Raw genomic sequence first — 17,490 nt, 5'->3', positions numbered from 1 at the left:
CTGCGTGGGCCTCTCCCCACAATACAAAGATCTGTAGGTTCTGTGAATTGGTCACGCTAAATTGCCCCTTATTTGGAAAAATAGATGGCTACTCTGAATTTTAAAAAAACAATTCTGACAATGGCATTAATGGTGAGTCTTTGCTTTTTCATTGATCAACTGACAGCAATTAGAAAATGCTTTATTTCCGCTTGTGTACAATTTGAGCTCCGAAAATTAGGTACATTGTGCTGAATCTTGTTGGTCTTTTACTTGCCTCGATGAACATTGATAAAAATGTACGCTGATATTGTTACAACTACTCATTGGATTGGTATGGGAAAAGTGAATGATTAGTTGAGAGACCCAATGTCTGGCAGCATCAATTGTAACTTTCAGAAGCGGACGGTGCACTGAATAATTTTTATTGGTGAAATTTGCCCCTGCCAGTGTTTGACAGTCAGTCTGTGTGTTTGGGACGCGAATATTGACATTTGTGATACCACGTATTTAAATCTTGCATTTGCATTTTCATGACCTAGCGGATTGCTGCCATAGAAGCATGGAACCATAGAATCCGTACAGTGCAGAAGGAGGCCATTTGGCCCATTGGTTGAGTCCCAATGATGCTAGTATCTATACATTACACTGGAAAGCAATTGCAGCAGTAGTGTATGATTAGCCTGTACTATTTTCTGTTCTATTTAGTGCCAACAACAACTGCAGAAAGTACAGGACCAACAACTTCAGAGACCACCACCATCGGTGAGTAATGTTTAAACTTCTGTAGGCAACTTCAATCGGCAACTTGTTCGAGACTGTGGGCTGAAGAGTAACCTATGAATTTGTGGGAGGGAATTATTGAAATTATAATTCCCTATGAATTTTTCTTGCTCCTTACTGATGTACATGCATATGCTACTTGATGATTTGACTGAAGTAATGATGCTAGTACCTATACATTACCTTAGAATCCAATTGCAGCTGCAGTGTATGAATAGTCTGTACTATTTTCTGTGCTATTTAGTGCCAACAACAACTGCAGCAAGTACAGGACCAACAACTTCAGAGACCACCACCAGTGGTGAGTAATGTTTAAACTTCTAGAGGCAATTTCAATAGGCAAATTGTTCGAGACTGTGGGCCGAAGAGTAACCTATGAATTTGAGGGAGGGAATTATTGAAATTATAATTCCCTATGAATTTTTCTTTCTCCTTACTGATGTACATGCATTTGCTACTTGATGATTTGACTGAAGTAATGATGCTAGTATCTATATATTACTTTGGAAACCAATTGCAGCAGTAGTGTATGAATAGTCTGTACCATTTTCTGTGCTATTTAGTGCCAACAACAACTGCAGCACGTACAGGACCAACAACTTCAGAGACCACCGCCAGTGGTGAGTAATGTTTTTATTCCCCTCACCACTTTACTACTAATTTCTGTGGCTTGTGAATTAATATTGTTTCATGTTATTTCTGCAACCTAGTGCCAACATTAGTGACATTCACAGGTATCACTATTTCTGAGACTGGAATTACAGGTGAGCAGAGCTTCTTTGAGACGATAAAACTGTTGTTAATTGAGAGCTATGTGTGATTTTTAACTATCCCACATGTCCTGTGTTACATTGCCCCTAATCCAACCAATAGGATAGTCAGTCCTATTATTTCTGAAATGGGTGTTAACTGTGAGTGAATGTATTCTCATTGTCATACGATGTTTGTGCTGCCAATGTGTCCCTGCTAAGGGGCGTGTTATTGGCGCGTCATTGTAATTCAGCTTATATTCAGTCCATTCCAATGGAAGTGTGTTTAATCAGTAGAAGTTGAGTTGTTCCATGTTGTATTTGGTCAGCGCTTTTTGGTTGATTATGCTTCTTGCCCTTTTTCCGATGTGGATATTGCATCCACTTTTCATTGTCCAGTAATTGGAATCATGATTGCGACCTGTTGGAGTAGATATCTGGCATTATCAATGATAACGTTTGGGAGAGGATGGCGTTGTAGAACAAAATTGTCGATTGTAATGGTTCCCGTCCAATGTGTTCCTGGTGCCCACTTCAGAGTATTTATGGCAACATTTTCAAATTTAAAAAGATAGCACCAAGGAAGACTGCCAAAATGAGTTGATGGATGGAAACCTGGGTTTTGACAGACTGAATTTGTGTTTTGAAAGTGCAAATTGAAATTAATATTTGACATTTACATTTTGCAAACGCATTTTGAAGAACTAGGCATTTGGTGCCATTAATTTTAGATAGATATATCCATTTGTTTGCATGAATGATGTTAGGTGACGCAACAGTAGAAATGAAGAGGACCGAAATGCACGTTTTTGCTGAGATATAAAGGACATTCTTGAAAGAATCTCATTTGTAGACTTCCCAAGTTAAAGAGTCATTTATATTGAATTTGGGGCCGGTTGATTCTTGCATTTTAAATTTATATTCAGAATGACTCATAAATTATTCTTTCAAACAGAATAAATAAACTGCTCATTATTTTTAAATTGATGAATTCTTGATCATGAATGTCACTTGTTCAGTGAGTTTTTTGAATTGCACCCTTCATTGTTGGAAGTTAAACCATTTAGTAGCCTTTAAAATTTAGGCTTTACTGATCAACAACATCAAAATCTTGTTGAGAAATGTTAATGTGGCGATTGCAGACTCCAAGATGATTTCATTGTTGCTGCCTGAAACGTAGTTGGCTTTTGCAGCCAATGCGGTCGAGGAACTGCTCTTGTTCGTGGCTTGATCTTTATACGGCCCGAGTAAGGGCAGACATTTTTTTTTTAGTTAGGCCATCATGATCGGCACAGGCTTGGAGAGCCGAATGGTCTGTTCCTGTGCTGTACATTTCTTTGTTCTTCATCTTTCTTCTTTGATGTGTAACCACTGCAATTGCGGGAGGGAATTGTTGATTTTAGACATTGGCTAGGGATATCATTCTGTTCCTGCTCAAATTTGAAGCCTTTCCTACTTGATTTAATGATGCTACAATCTGAAAATCACATTGGAAACCAATTGCAGCAGGAGTGAATATAATTCTGCGCCAATTCTCTTTCTATTTAGGGTCAACACCAATCCCAGGAACTGGAATACCTACAACTTCAGGGACCACCATCAGTTGTGAGTATTGTTTTTCTCAACTTCGTCACATGAGATTAATTTTTTTCATTTGTGGATCAATATTGTTTCATATTTGCTCTGCTACACAGGGCCAACTGCAACGAGTGTATCAGGGGGACCTACTGTTTCTCAGACTACAATTACTGGTGAGTCGAGCTTCTTTCTACATTAAAATCTGATGCTAAATTCAAGCAATTTATGATTTAAAAGTCTGCAGTAATTTTTCTGCTAATTTGGACCAGCGGCAACTTAAATGACAGTCATTGCTGTTATTTCTGACAATGGGGGCAGCACGGTGGCGCAGTGGTTAATTCTGTTGCTGCTGAGGATTGGTTTGGATTGGATTGGTTTATTGTCATGTGTACCGAGGTACAGTGAAAAGTATTGTTTCGCGTTGGGCTCAAAAGCACAATTGCATACATGAAAAGAATGTACATAGTAGGGTCAACATAAAATGCACAATGTAATTAGATCGACACGGGCATTGGTGAATCATACAGGAGTGTAGTACTACTCAATAGTGAAAGGCATGTAAAACAGACCAAGGCCGCCAGCGTGGGTTCAATTCCCGTATCAGGCGCCGGAATGTGGTGACTAGGGCCTTTTCACAGTCACTGCATTTGAAGCCTACTTGTGACAAGAAGCGATTTTCATTTTCATTTAAATTTGAAGATGTGGGAAGAGATCAGATCAGACCATTAGTCCATCAGAGGGTCGTTTAGGAATGTGGTAACATCGGGGCAGAAGCTGTTTTTGAATCTGTTAGTGCGTGTTCTCAGACTTTTGTATCTCCTGCCCGATGGAAGATGTTGGAAGTCTGAGTTAGCCGGGTGAGGGGGGTCTCTGATTATGCTGCCCGCTTTCCCAAGGCAGCGGGAAGTGTAGACAGAGTCATTGGATGGGAGGCGGGTTGTGTGGTTTAATGGGCGGTGTTCATGACACTCTGTTCTTTCTTCTGATCTTGGGCCGCGAAGTTCGCATTCCAGGCTGCGATACCCAGGATCGATCACAGCCCTGGGTCACTGTGTGTGTGGGGTTTGCTCATTCTCCCCATTTCTGCGTGGGCCTCTCCCCACAACACAAAGATCTGTAGGTTCTGTGAATTGGTCACGCTAAATTGCCCCTTATTTGGAAAAATAGATGGCTGCTCTGAATTTTAAAAAAAAAATTCTGACAATGGGATTAATGGTGAGTCTTTGCTTTTTCATTGATCAACTGACAGCAATTAGAAAATGCTTTATTTCCGCTTGTGTACAATTTGAGCTCCGAAAATTAGGTACATTGTGCTGAATCTTGTTGGTCTTTTACTTGCCTCGATGAACATTGATAAAAATGTACGCTGATATTGTTACAACTACTCATTGGATTGGTATGGGAAAAGTGAATGATTAGTTGAGAGACCCAATGTCTGGCAGCATCAATTGTAACTTTCAGAAGCGGACGGTGCACTGAATAATTTTTATTGGTGAAATTTGCCCCTGCCAGTGTTTGACAGTCAGTCTGTGTGTTTGGGACGCGAATATTGACATTTGTGATACCACGTATTTAAATCTTGCATTTGCATTTTCATGACCTAGCGGATTGCTGCCATAGAAGCATGGAACCATAGAATCCGTACAGTGCAGAAGGAGGCCATTTGGCCCATTGGTTGAGCCCCAATGATGCTAGTATCTATACATTACACTGGAAAGCAATTGCAGCAGTAGTGTATGATTAGCCTGTACTATTTTCTGTTCTATTTAGTGCCAACAACAACTGCAGAAAGTACAGGACCAACAACTTCAGAGACCACCACCATCGGTGAGTAATGTTTAAACTTCTGTAGGCAACTTCAATCGGCAACTTGTTTGAGACTGTGGGCTGAAGAGTAACCTATGAATTTGTGGGAGGGAATTATTGAAATTATAATTCCCTATGAATTTTTCTTGCTCCTTACTGATGTACATGCATATGCTACTTGATGATTTGACTGAAGTAATGATGCTAGTACCTATACATTACCTTAGAATCCAATTGCAGCTGCAGTGTATGAATAGTCTGTACTATTTTCTGTGCTATTTAGTGCCAACAACAACTGCAGCAAGTACAGGACCAACAACTTCAGAGACCACCACCAGTGGTGAGTAATGTTTAAACTTCTATAGGCAATTTCAATAGGCAAATTGTTCGAGACTGTGGGCCGAAGAGTAACCTATGAATTTGAGGGAGGGAATTATTGAAATTATAATTCCCTATGAATTTTTCTTGCTCCTTACTGATGTACATACATTTGCTACTTGATGATTTGACTGAAGTAATGATGCTAGTATCTATATATTACTTTGGAAACCAATTGCAGCAGTAGTGTATGAATAGTCTGTACCATTTTCTGTGCTATTTAGTGCCAACAACAACTGCAGCACGTACAGGACCAACAACTTCAGAGACCACCGCCAGTGGTGAGTAATGTTTTTATTCCCCTCACCACTTTACTGCTAATTTCTGTGGCTTGTGAATTAATATTGTTTCATGTTATTTCTGCAACCTAGCGCCAACATCAGTGACATTCACAGGTATCACTATTTCTGAGACTGGAATTACAGGTGAGCAGAGCTTCTTTGAGACGATAAAACTGTTGTTAATTGAGAGCTATGTGTGATTTTTAACTATCCCACATGTCCTGTGTTACATTGCCCCTAATCCAACCAATAGGATAGTCAGTCCTATTATTTCTGAAATGGGTGTTAACTGTGAGTGAATGTATTCTCATTGTCATACGATGTTTGTGCTGCCAATGTGTCCCTGCTAAGGGGCGTGTTATTGGCGCGTCATTGTAATTCAGCTTATATTCAGTCCATTCCAATGGAAGTGTGTTTATTCAGTAGAAGTTGAGTTGTTCCATGTTGTATTTGGTCAGCGCTTTTTGGTTGATTGTGCTTCTTGCCCTTTTTCTGATGTGGATATTGCATCCACTTTTCATTGTCCAGTAATTGGAATCATGATTGCGACCTGTTGGAGTAGATATCTGGCATTATCAATGATAACGTTTGGGAGAGGATGGCGTTTTAGAACAAAATTGTCGATTGTAATGGTTCCCGTCCAATGTGTTCCTGGTGCCCACTTCAGAGTATTTATGGCAACATTTTCAAATTTAAAAAGATAGCACCAAGGAAGACTGCCAAAATGAGTTGATGGATGGAAACCTGGGTTTTGACAGACTGAATTTGTGTTTTGAAAGTGCAAATTGAAATTAATATTTGACATTTACATTTTGCAAACGCATTTTGAAGAACTAGGCATTTGGTGCCATTAATTTTAGATAGATATATCCATTTGTTTGCATGAATGATGTTAGGTGACGCAACAGTAGAAATGAAGAGGACCGAAATGCACGTTTTTGCTGAGATATAAAGGACATTCTTGAAAGAATCTCATTTGTAGACTTCCCAAGTTAAAGAGTCATTTATATTGAATTTGGGGCCGGTTGATTCTTGCATTTTAAATTTATATTCAGAATGACTCATAAATTATTCTTTCAAACAGAATAAATAAACTGCTCATTATTTTTAAATTGATGAATTCTTGATCATGAATGTCACTTGTTCAGTGAGTTTTTTGAATTGCACCCTTCATTGTTGGAAGTTAAACCATTTAGTAGCCTTTAAAATTTAGGCTTTACTGATCAACAACATCAAAATCTTGTTGAGAAATGTTAATGTGGCGATTGCAGACTCCAAGATGATTTCATTGTTGCTGCCTGAAACGTAGTTGGCTTTTGCAGCCAATGCGGTCGAGGAACTGCTCTTGTTCGTGGCTTGATCTTTATACGGCCCGAGTAAGGGCAGACATTTTTTTTTTAGTTAGGCCATCATGATCGGCAAAGGCTTGGAGAGCCGAATGGTCTGTTCCTGTGCTGTACATTTCTTTGTTCTTCATCTTTCTTCTTTGATGTGTAACCACTGGAATTGCGGGAGGGAATTGTTGATTTTAGACATTGGCTAGGGATATCATTCTGTTCCTGCTCAAATTTGAAGCCTTTCCTACTTGATTTAATGATGCTACAATCTGAAAATCACATTGGAAACCAATTGCAGCAGGAGTGAATATAATTCTGCGCCAATTCTCTTTCTATTTAGGGTCAACACCAATCCCAGGAACTGGAATACCTACAACTTCAGGGACCACCATCAGTTGTGAGTATTGTTTTTCTCAACTTCGTCACATGAGATTAATTTTTTTCATTTGTGGATCAATATTGTTTCATATTTGCTCTGCTACACAGGGCCAACTGCAACGAGTGTATCAGGGGGACCTACTGTTTCTCAGACTACAATTACTGGTGAGTCGAGCTTCTTTCTACATTAAAATCTGATGCTAAATTCAAGCAATTTATGATTTAAAAGTCTGCAGTAATTTTTCTGCTAATTTGGACCAGCGGCAACTTAAATGACAGTCATTGCTGTTATTTCTGACAATGGGGGCAGCACGGTGGCGCAGTGGTTAATTCTGTTGCTGCTGAGGATTGGTTTGGATTGGATTGGTTTATTGTCATGTGTACCGAGGTACAGTGAAAAGTATTGTTTCGCGTTGGGCTCAAAAGCACAATTGCATACATGAAAAGAATGTACATTAGTAGGGTCAACATAAAATGCACAATGTAATTAGATCGACACGGGCATTGGTGAATCATACAGGAGTGTAGTACTACTCAATAGTGAAAGGCATGTAAAACAGACCAAGGCCGCCAGCGTGGGTTCAATTCCCGTATCAGGCGCCGGAATGTGGTGACTAGGGCCTTTTCACAGTCACTGCATTTGAAGCCTACTTGTGACAAGAAGCGATTTTCATTTTCATTTAAATTTCAAGATGTGGGAAGAGATCAGATCAGACCATTAGTCCATCAGAGGGTCGTTTAGGAATGTGGTAACATCGGGGCAGAAGCTGTTTTTGAATCTGTTAGTGCGTGTTCTCAGACTTTTGTATCTCCTGCCCGATGGAAGATGTTGGAAGTCTGAGTTAGCCGGGTGAGGGGGGTCTCTGATTATGCTGCCCGCTTTCCCAAGGCAGCGGGAAGTGTAGACAGAGTCATTGGATGGGAGGCGGGTTGTGTGGTTTAATGGGCGGTGTTCATGACACTCTGTTCTTTCTTCCGATCTTGGGCCGCGAAGTTCGCATTCCAGGCTGCGATACCCAGGATCGATCACAGCCCTGGGTCACTGTGTGTGTGGGGTTTGCTCATTCTCCCCATTTCTGCGTGGGCCTCTCCCCACAACACAAAGATCTGTAGGTTCTGTGAATTGGTCACGCTAAATTGCCCCTTATTTGGAAAAATAGATGGCTACTCTGAATTTTAAAAAAACAATTCTGACAATGGGATTAATGGTGAGTCTTTGCTTTTTCATTGATCAACTGACAGCAATTAGAAAATGCTTTATTTCCGCTTGTGTACAATTTGAGCTCCGAAAATTAGGTACATTGTGCTGAATCTTGTTGGTCTTTTACTTGCCTCGATGAACATTGATAAAAATGTACGCTGATATTGTTACAACTACTCATTGGATTGGTATGGGAAAAGTGAATGATTAGTTGAGAGACCCAATGTCTGGCAGCATCAATTGTAACTTTCAGAAGCGGACGGTGCACTGAATAATTTTTATTGGTGAAATTTGCCCCTGCCAGTGTTTGACAGTCAGTCTGTGTGTTTGGGACGCGAATATTGACATTTGTGATACCACGTATTTAAATCTTGCATTTGCATTTTCATGACCTAGCGGATTGCTGCCATAGAAGCATGGAACCATAGAATCCGTACAGTGCAGAAGGAGGCCATTTGGCCCATTGGTTGAGCCCCAATGATGCTAGTATCTATACATTACACTGGAAAGCAATTGCAGCAGTAGTGTATGATTAGCCTGTACTATTTTCTGTTCTATTTAGTGCCAACAACAACTGCAGAAAGTACAGGACCAACAACTTCAGAGACCACCACCATCGGTGAGTAATGTTTAAACTTCTGTAGGCAACTTCAATCGGCAACTTGTTTGAGACTGTGGGCTGAAGAGTAACCTATGAATTTGTGGGAGGGAATTATTGAAATTATAATTCCCTATGAATTTTTCTTGCTCCTTACTGATGTACATGCATATGCTACTTGATGATTTGACTGAAGTAATGATGCTAGTACCTATACATTACCTTAGAATCCAATTGCAGCTGCAGTGTATGAATAGTCTGTACTATTTTCTGTGCTATTTAGTGCCAACAACAACTGCAGCAAGTACAGGACCAACAACTTCAGAGACCACCACCAGTGGTGAGTAATGTTTAAACTTCTATAGGCAATTTCAATAGGCAAATTGTTCGAGACTGTGGGCCGAAGAGTAACCTATGAATTTGAGGGAGGGAATTATTGAAATTATAATTCCCTATGAATTTTTCTTGCTCCTTACTGATGTACATACATTTGCTACTTGATGATTTGACTGAAGTAATGATGCTAGTATCTATATATTACTTTGGAAACCAATTGCAGCAGTAGTGTATGAATAGTCTGTACCATTTTCTGTGCTATTTAGTGCCAACAACAACTGCAGCACGTACAGGACCAACAACTTCAGAGACCACCGCCAGTGGTGAGTAATGTTTTTATTCCCCTCACCACTTTACTACTAATTTCTGTGGCTTGTGAATTAATATTGTTTCATGTTATTTCTGCAACCTAGCGCCAACATCAGTGACATTCACAGGTATCACTATTTCTGAGACTGGAATTACAGGTGAGCAGAGCTTCTTTGAGACGATAAAACTGTTGTTAATTGAGAGCTATGTGTGATTTTTAACTATCCCACATGTCCTGTGTTACATTGCCCCTAATCCAACCAATAGGATAGTCAGTCCTATTATTTCTGAAATGGGTGTTAACTGTGAGTGAATGTATTCTCATTGTCATACGATGTTTGTGCTGCCAATGTGTCCCTGCTAAGGGGCGTGTTATTGGCGCGTCATTGTAATTCAGCTTATATTCAGTCCATTCCAATGGAAGTGTGTTTAATCAGTAGAAGTTGAGTTGTTCCATGTTGTATTTGGTCAGCGCTTTTTGGTTGATTGTGCTTCTTGCCCTTTTTCTGATGTGGATATTGCATCCACTTTTCATTGTCCAGTAATTGGAATCATGATTGCGACCTGTTGGAGTAGATATCTGGCATTATCAATGATAACGTTTGGGAGAGGATGGCGTTGTAGAACAAAATTGTCGATTGTAATGGTTCCCGTCCAATGTGTTCCTGGTGCCCACTTCAGAGTATTTATGGCAACATTTTCAAATTTAAAAAGATAGCACCAAGGAAGACTGCCAAAATGAGTTGATGGATGGAAACCTGGGTTTTGACAGACTGAATTTGTGTTTTGAAAGTGCAAATTGAAATTAATATTTGACATTTACATTTTGCAAACGCATTTTGAAGAACTAGGCATTTGGTGCCATTAATTTTAGATAGATATATCCATTTGTTTGCATGAATGATGTTAGGTGACGCAACAGTAGAAATGAAGAGGACCGAAATGCACGTTTTTGCTGAGATATAAAGGACATTCTTGAAAGAATCTCATTTGTAGACTTCCCAAGTTAAAGAGTCATTTATATTGAATTTGGGGCCGGTTGATTCTTGCATTTTAAATTTATATTCAGAATGACTCATAAATTATTCTTTCAAACAGAATAAATAAACTGCTCATTATTTTTAAATTGATGAATTCTTGATCATGAATGTCACTTGTTCAGTGAGTTTTTTGAATTGCACCCTTCATTGTTGGAAGTTAAACCATTTAGTAGCCTTTAAAATTTAGGCTTTACTGATCAACAACATCAAAATCTTGTTGAGAAATGTTAATGTGGCGATTGCAGACTCCAAGATGATTTCATTGTTGCTGCCTGAAACGTAGTTGGCTTTTGCAGCCAATGCGGTCGAGGAACTGCTCTTGTTCGTGGCTTGATCTTTATACGGCCCGAGTAAGGGCAGACATTTTTTTTTTAGTTAGGCCATCATGATCGGCACAGGCTTGGAGAGCCGAATGGTCTGTTCCTGTGCTGTACATTTCTTTGTTCTTCATCTTTCTTCTTTGATGTGTAACCACTGGAATTGCGGGAGGGAATTGTTGATTTTAGACATTGGCTAGGGATATCATTCTGTTCCTGCTCAAATTTGAAGCCTTTCCTACTTGATTTAATGATGCTACAATCTGAAAATCACATTGGAAACCAATTGCAGCAGGAGTGAATATAATTCTGCGCCAATTCTCTTTCTATTTAGGGTCAACACCAATCCCAGGAACTGGAATACCTACAACTTCAGGGACCACCATCAGTTGTGAGTATTGTTTTTCTCAACTTCGTCACATGAGATTAATTTTTTTCATTTGTGGATCAATATTGTTTCATATTTGCTCTGCTACACAGGGCCAACTGCAACGAGTGTATCAGGGGGACCTACTGTTTCTCAGATTACAATTACTGGTGAGTCGAGCTTCTTTCTACATTAAAATCTGATGCTAAATTCAAGCAATTTATGATTTAAAAGTCTGCAGTAATTTTTCTGCTAATTTGGACCAGCGGCAACTTAAATGACAGTCATTGCTGTTATTTCTGACAATGGGGGCAGCACGGTGGCGCAGTGGTTAATTCTGTTGCTGCTGAGGATTGGTTTGGATTGGATTGGTTTATTGTCATGTGTACCGAGGTACAGTGAAAAGTATTGTTTCGCGTTGGGCTCAAAAGCACAATTGCATACATGAAAAGAATGTACATAGTAGGGTCAACATAAAATGCACAATGTAATTAGATCGACACGGGCATTGGTGAATCATCCAGGAGTGTAGTACTACTCAATAGTGAAAGGCATGTAAAACAGACCAAGGCCGCCAGCGTGGGTTCAATTCCCGTATCAGGCGCCGGAATGTGGTGACTAGGGCCTTTTCACAGTCACTGCATTTGAAGCCTACTTGTGACAAGAAGCGATTTTCATTTTCATTTAAATTTGAAGATGTGGGAAGAGATCAGATCAGACCATTAGTCCATCAGAGGGTCGTTTAGGAATGTGGTAACATCGGGGCAGAAGCTGTTTTTGAATCTGTTAGTGCGTGTTCTCAGACTTTTGTATCTCCTGCCCGATGGAAGATGTTGGAAGTCTGAGTTAGCCGGGTGAGGGGGGTCTCTGATTATGCTGCCCGCTTTCCCAAGGCAGCGGGAAGTGTGGACAGAGTCATTGGATGGGAGGCGGGTTGTGTGGTTTAATGGGCGGTGTTCATGACACTCTGTTCTTTCTTCCGATCTTGGGCCGCGAAGTTCGCATTCCAGGCTGCGATACCCAGGATCGATCACAGCCCTGGGTCACTGTGTGTGTGGGGTTTGCTCATTCTCCCCATTTCTGCGTGGGCCTCTCCCCACAACACAAAGATCTGTAGGTTCTGTGAATTGGTCACGCTAAATTGCCCCTTATTTGGAAAAATAGATGGCTGCTCTGAATTTAAAAAAAACAATTCTGACAATGGGATTAATGGTGAGTCTTTGCTTTTTCATTGATCAACTGACAGCAATTAGAAAATGCTTTATTTCCGCTTGTGTACAATTTGAGCTCCGAAAATTAGGTACATTGTGCTGAATCTTGTTGGTCTTTTACTTGCCTCGATGAACATTGATAAAAATGTACGCTGATATTGTTACAACTACTCATTGGATTGGTATGGGAAAAGTGAATGATTAGTTGAGAGACCCAATGTCTGGCAGCATCAATTGTAACTTTCAGAAGCGGACGGTGCACTGAATAATTTTTATTGGTGAAATTTGCCCCTGCCAGTGTTTGACAGTCAGTCTGTGTGTTTGGGACGCGAATATTGACATTTGTGATACCACGTATTTAAATCTTGCATTTGCATTTTCATGACCTAGCGGATTGCTGCCATAGAAGCATGGAACCATAGAATCCGTACAGTGCAGAAGGAGGCCATTTGGCCCATTGGTTGAGCCCCAATGATGCTAGTATCTATACATTACACTGGAAAGCAATTGCAGCAGTAGTGTATGATTAGCCTGTACTATTTTCTGTTCTATTTAGTGCCAACAACAACTGCAGAAAGTACAGGACCAACAACTTCAGAGACCACCACCATCGGTGAGTAATGTTTAAACTTCTGTAGGCAACTTCAATCGGCAACTTGTTCGAGACTGTGGGCTGAAGAGTAACCTATGAATTTGTGGGAGGGAATTATTGAAATTATAATTCCCTATGAATTTTTCTTGCTCCTTACTGATGTACATGCATATGCTACTTGATGATTTGACTGAAGTAATGATGCTGGTATCTATACATTACCTTAGAATCCAATTGCAGCTGCAGTGTATGAATAGTCTGTACTATTTTCTGTGCTATTTAGTGCCAACAACAACTGCAGCAAGTACAGGACCAACAACTTCAGAGACCACCACCAGTGGTGAGTAATGTTTAAACTTCTATAGGCAATTTCAATAGGCAAATTGTTCGAGACTGTGGGCCGAAGAGTAACCTATGAATTTGAGGGAGGGAATTATTGAAATTATAATTCCCTATGAATTTTTCTTGCTCCTTACTGATGTACATGCATTTGCTACTTGATGATTTGACTGAAGTAATGATGCTAGTATCTATATATTACTTTGGAAACCAATTGCAGCAGTAGTGTATGAATAGTCTGTACCATTTTCTGTGCTATTTAGTGCCAACAACAACTGCAGCACGTACAGGACCAACAACTTCAGAGACCACCGCCAGTGGTGAGTAATGTTTTTATTCCCCTCACCACTTTACTACTAATTTCTGTGGCTTGTGAATTAATATTGTTTCATGTTATTTCTGCAACCTAGCGCCAACATCAGTGACATTCACAGGTATCACTATTTCTGAGACTGGAATTACAGGTGAGCAGAGCTTCTTTGAGACGATAAAACTGTTGTTAATTGAGAGCTATGTGTGATTTTTAACTATCCCACATGTCCTGTGTTACATTGCCCCTAATCCAACCAATAGGATAGTCAGTCCTATTATTTCTGAAATGGGTGTTAACTGTGAGTGAATGTATTCTCATTGTCATACGATGTTTGTGCTGCCAATGTGTCCCTGCTAAGGGGCGTGTTATTGGCGCGTCATTGTAATTCAGCTTATATTCAGTCCATTCCAATGGAAGTGTGTTTAATCAGTAGAAGTTGAGTTGTTCCATGTTGTATTTGGTCAGCGCTTTTTGGTTGATTGTGCTTCTTGCCCTTTTTCTGATGTGGATATTGCATCCACTTTTCATTGTCCAGTAATTGGAATCATGATTGCGACCTGTTGGAGTAGATATCTGGCATTATCAATGATAACGTTTGGGAGAGGATGGCGTTGTAGAACAAAATTGTCGATTGTAATGGTTCCCGTCCAATGTGTTCCTGGTGCCCACTTCAGAGTATTTATGGCAACATTTTCAAATTTAAAAAGATAGCACCAAGGAAGACTGCCAAAATGAGTTGATGGATGGAAACCTGGGTTTTGACAGACTGAATTTGTGTTTTGAAAGTGCAAATTGAAATTAATATTTGACATTTACATTTTGCAAACGCATTTTGAAGAACTAGGCATTTGGTGCCATTAATTTTAGATAGATATATCCATTTGTTTGCATGAATGATGTTAGGTGACGCAACAGTAGAAATGAAGAGGACCGAAATGCACGTTTTTGCTGAGATATAAAGGACATTCTTGAAAGAATCTCATTTGTAGACTTCCCAAGTTAAAGAGTCATTTATATTGAATTTGGGGCCGGTTGATTCTTGCATTTTAAATTTATATTCAGAATGACTCATAAATTATTCTTTCAAACAGAATAAATAAACTGCTCATTATTTTTAAATTGATGAATTCTTGATCATGAATGTCACTTGTTCAGTGAGTTTTTTGAATTGCACCCTTCATTGTTGGAAGTTAAACCATTTAGTAGCCTTTAAAATTTAGGCTTTACTGATCAACAACATCAAAATCTTGTTGAGAAATGTTAATGTGGCGATTGCAGACTCCAAGATGATTTCATTGTTGCTGCCTGAAACGTAGTTGGCTTTTGCAGCCAATGCGGTCGAGGAACTGCTCTTGTTCGTGGCTTGATCTTTATACGGCCCGAGTAAGGGCAGACATTTTTTTTTTAGTTAGGCCATCATGATCGGCACAGGCTTGGAGAGCCGAATGGTCTGTTCCTGTGCTGTACATTTCTTTGTTCTTCATCTTTCTTCTTTGATGTGTAACCACTGGAATTGCGGGAGGGAATTGTTGATTTTAGACATTGGCTAGGGATATCATTCTGTTCCTGCTCAAATTTGAAGCCTTTCCTACTTGATTTAATGATGCTACAATCTGAAAATCACATTGGAAACCAATTGCAGCAGGAGTGAATATAATTCTGCGCCAATTCTCTTTCTATTTAGGGTCAACACCAATCCCAGGAACTGGAATACCTACAACTTCAGGGACCACCATCAGTTGTGAGTATTGTTTTTCTCAACTTCGTCACATGAGATTAATTTTTTTCATTTGTGGATCAATATTGTTTCATATTTGCTCTGCTACACAGGGCCAACTGCAACGAGTGTATCAGGGGGACCTACTGTTTCTCAGATTACAATTACTGGTGAGTCGAGCTTCTTTCTACATTAAAATCTGATGCTAAATTCAAGCAATTTATGATTTAAAAGTCTGCAGTAATTTTTCTGCTAATTTGGACCAGCGGCAACTTAAATGACAGTCATTGCTGTTATTTCTGACAATGGGGGCAGCACGGTGGCGCAGTGGTTAATTCTGTTGCTGCTGAGGATTGGTTTGGATTGGATTGGTTTATTGTCATGTGTACCGAGGTACAGTGAAAAGTATTGTTTCGCGTTGGGCTCAAAAGCACAATTGCATACATGAAAAGAATGTACATAGTAGGGTCAACATAAAATGCACAATGTAATTAGATCGACACGGGCATTGGTGAATCATCCAGGAGTGTAGTACTACTCAATAGTGAAAGGCATGTAAAACAGACCAAGGCCGCCAGCGTGGGTTCAATTCCCGTATCAGGCGCCGGAATGTGGTGACTAGGGCCTTTTCACAGTCACTGCATTTGAAGCCTACTTGTGACAAGAAGCGATTTTCATTTTCATTTAAATTTGAAGATGTGGGAAGAGATCAGATCAGACCATTAGTCCATCAGAGGGTCGTTTAGGAATGTGGTAACATCGGGGCAGAAGCTGTTTTTGAATCTGTTAGTGCGTGTTCTCAGACTTTTGTATCTCCTGCCCGATGGAAGATGTTGGAAGTCTGAGTTAGCCGGGTGAGGGGGGTCTCTGATTATGCTGCCCGCTTTCCCAAGGCAGCGGGAAGTGTGGACAGAGTCATTGGATGGGAGGCGGGTTGTGTGGTTTAATGGGCGGTGTTCATGACACTCTGTTCTTTCTTCCGATCTTGGGCCGCGAAGTTCGCATTCCAGGCTGCGATACCCAGGATCGATCACAGCCCTGGGTCACTGTGTGTGTGGGGTTTGCTCATTCTCCCCATTTCTGCGTGGGCCTCTCCCCACAACACAAAGATCTGTAGGTTCTGTGAATTGGTCACGCTAAATTGCCCCTTATTTGGAAAAATAGATGGCTGCTCTGAATTTAAAAAAAACAATTCTGACAATGGGATTAATGGTGAGTCTTTGCTTTTTCATTGATCAACTGACAGCAATTAGAAAATGCTTTATTTCCGCTTGTGTACAATTTGAGCTCCGAAAATTAGGTACATTGTGCTGAATCTTGTTGGTCTTTTACTTGCCTCGATGAACATTGATAAAAATGTACGCTGATATTGTTACAACTACTCATTGGATTGGTATGGGAAAAGTGAATGATTAGTTGAGAGACCCAATGTCTGGCAGCATCAATTGTAACTTTCAGAAGCGGACGGTGCACTGAATAATTTTTATTGGTGAAATTTGCCCCTGCCAGTGTTTGACAGTCAGTCTGTGTGTTTGGGACGCGAATATTGACATTTGTGATACCACGTATTTAAATCTTGCATTTGCATTTTCATGACCTAGCGGATTGCTGCCATAGAAGCATGGAACCATAGAATCCGTACAGTGCAGAAGGAGGCCATTTGGCCCATTGGTTGAGCCCCAATGATGCTAGTATCTATACATTACACTGGAAAGCAATTGCAGCAGTAGTGTATGATTAGCCTGTACTATTTTCTGTTCTATTTAGTGCCAACAACAACTGCAGAAAGTACAGGACCAACAACTTCAGAGACCACCACCATCGGTGAGTAATGTTTAAACTTCTGTAGGCAACTTCAATCGGCAACTTGTTCGAGACTGT

General features: G+C 40.1%; 1 protein-coding gene and 2 long non-coding RNA genes across 3 annotated transcripts; all 3 read left to right on the top strand.

Annotated features, from left to right (window-relative positions):
- Positions 1–888: 888 nt before the first annotated feature.
- Positions 889–9,097, top strand: LOC140387624 (uncharacterized). The gene is made up of 12 exons (XM_072470818.1): positions 889–1,063; positions 1,326–1,382; positions 1,473–1,526; positions 3,060–3,116; positions 3,206–3,262; positions 4,860–4,916; positions 5,179–5,235; positions 5,498–5,554; positions 5,645–5,698; positions 7,232–7,288; positions 7,378–7,434; positions 9,033–9,097. Exons 1-12 carry the CDS (start codon positions 889–891, stop codon positions 9,095–9,097), a joined length of 804 nt encoding a protein of 267 aa, XP_072326919.1.
- A 273-nt stretch (positions 9,098–9,370) lies between these two features.
- Positions 9,371–11,595, top strand: LOC140387692 (uncharacterized). The gene is made up of 5 exons (XR_011933951.1): positions 9,371–9,408; positions 9,671–9,727; positions 9,818–9,871; positions 11,405–11,461; positions 11,551–11,595. It is a non-coding gene; the product is annotated as an uncharacterized lncRNA (long non-coding RNA).
- A 1,947-nt stretch (positions 11,596–13,542) lies between these two features.
- LOC140387691 (uncharacterized) lies at positions 13,543–15,767 on the top strand. Its single transcript, XR_011933950.1, has 5 exons — positions 13,543–13,580; positions 13,843–13,899; positions 13,990–14,043; positions 15,577–15,633; positions 15,723–15,767. It is a non-coding gene; the product is annotated as an uncharacterized lncRNA (long non-coding RNA).
- The last annotated feature ends 1,723 nt before the right edge of the window (positions 15,768–17,490 follow it).

This window comes from Scyliorhinus torazame, chromosome 13, assembly GCF_047496885.1.
Source record: "Scyliorhinus torazame isolate Kashiwa2021f chromosome 13, sScyTor2.1, whole genome shotgun sequence".
Lineage (NCBI taxonomy): Eukaryota > Metazoa > Chordata > Chondrichthyes > Carcharhiniformes > Scyliorhinidae > Scyliorhinus > Scyliorhinus torazame.
This window is presented reverse-complemented; position numbering and strand designations above follow the sequence as displayed.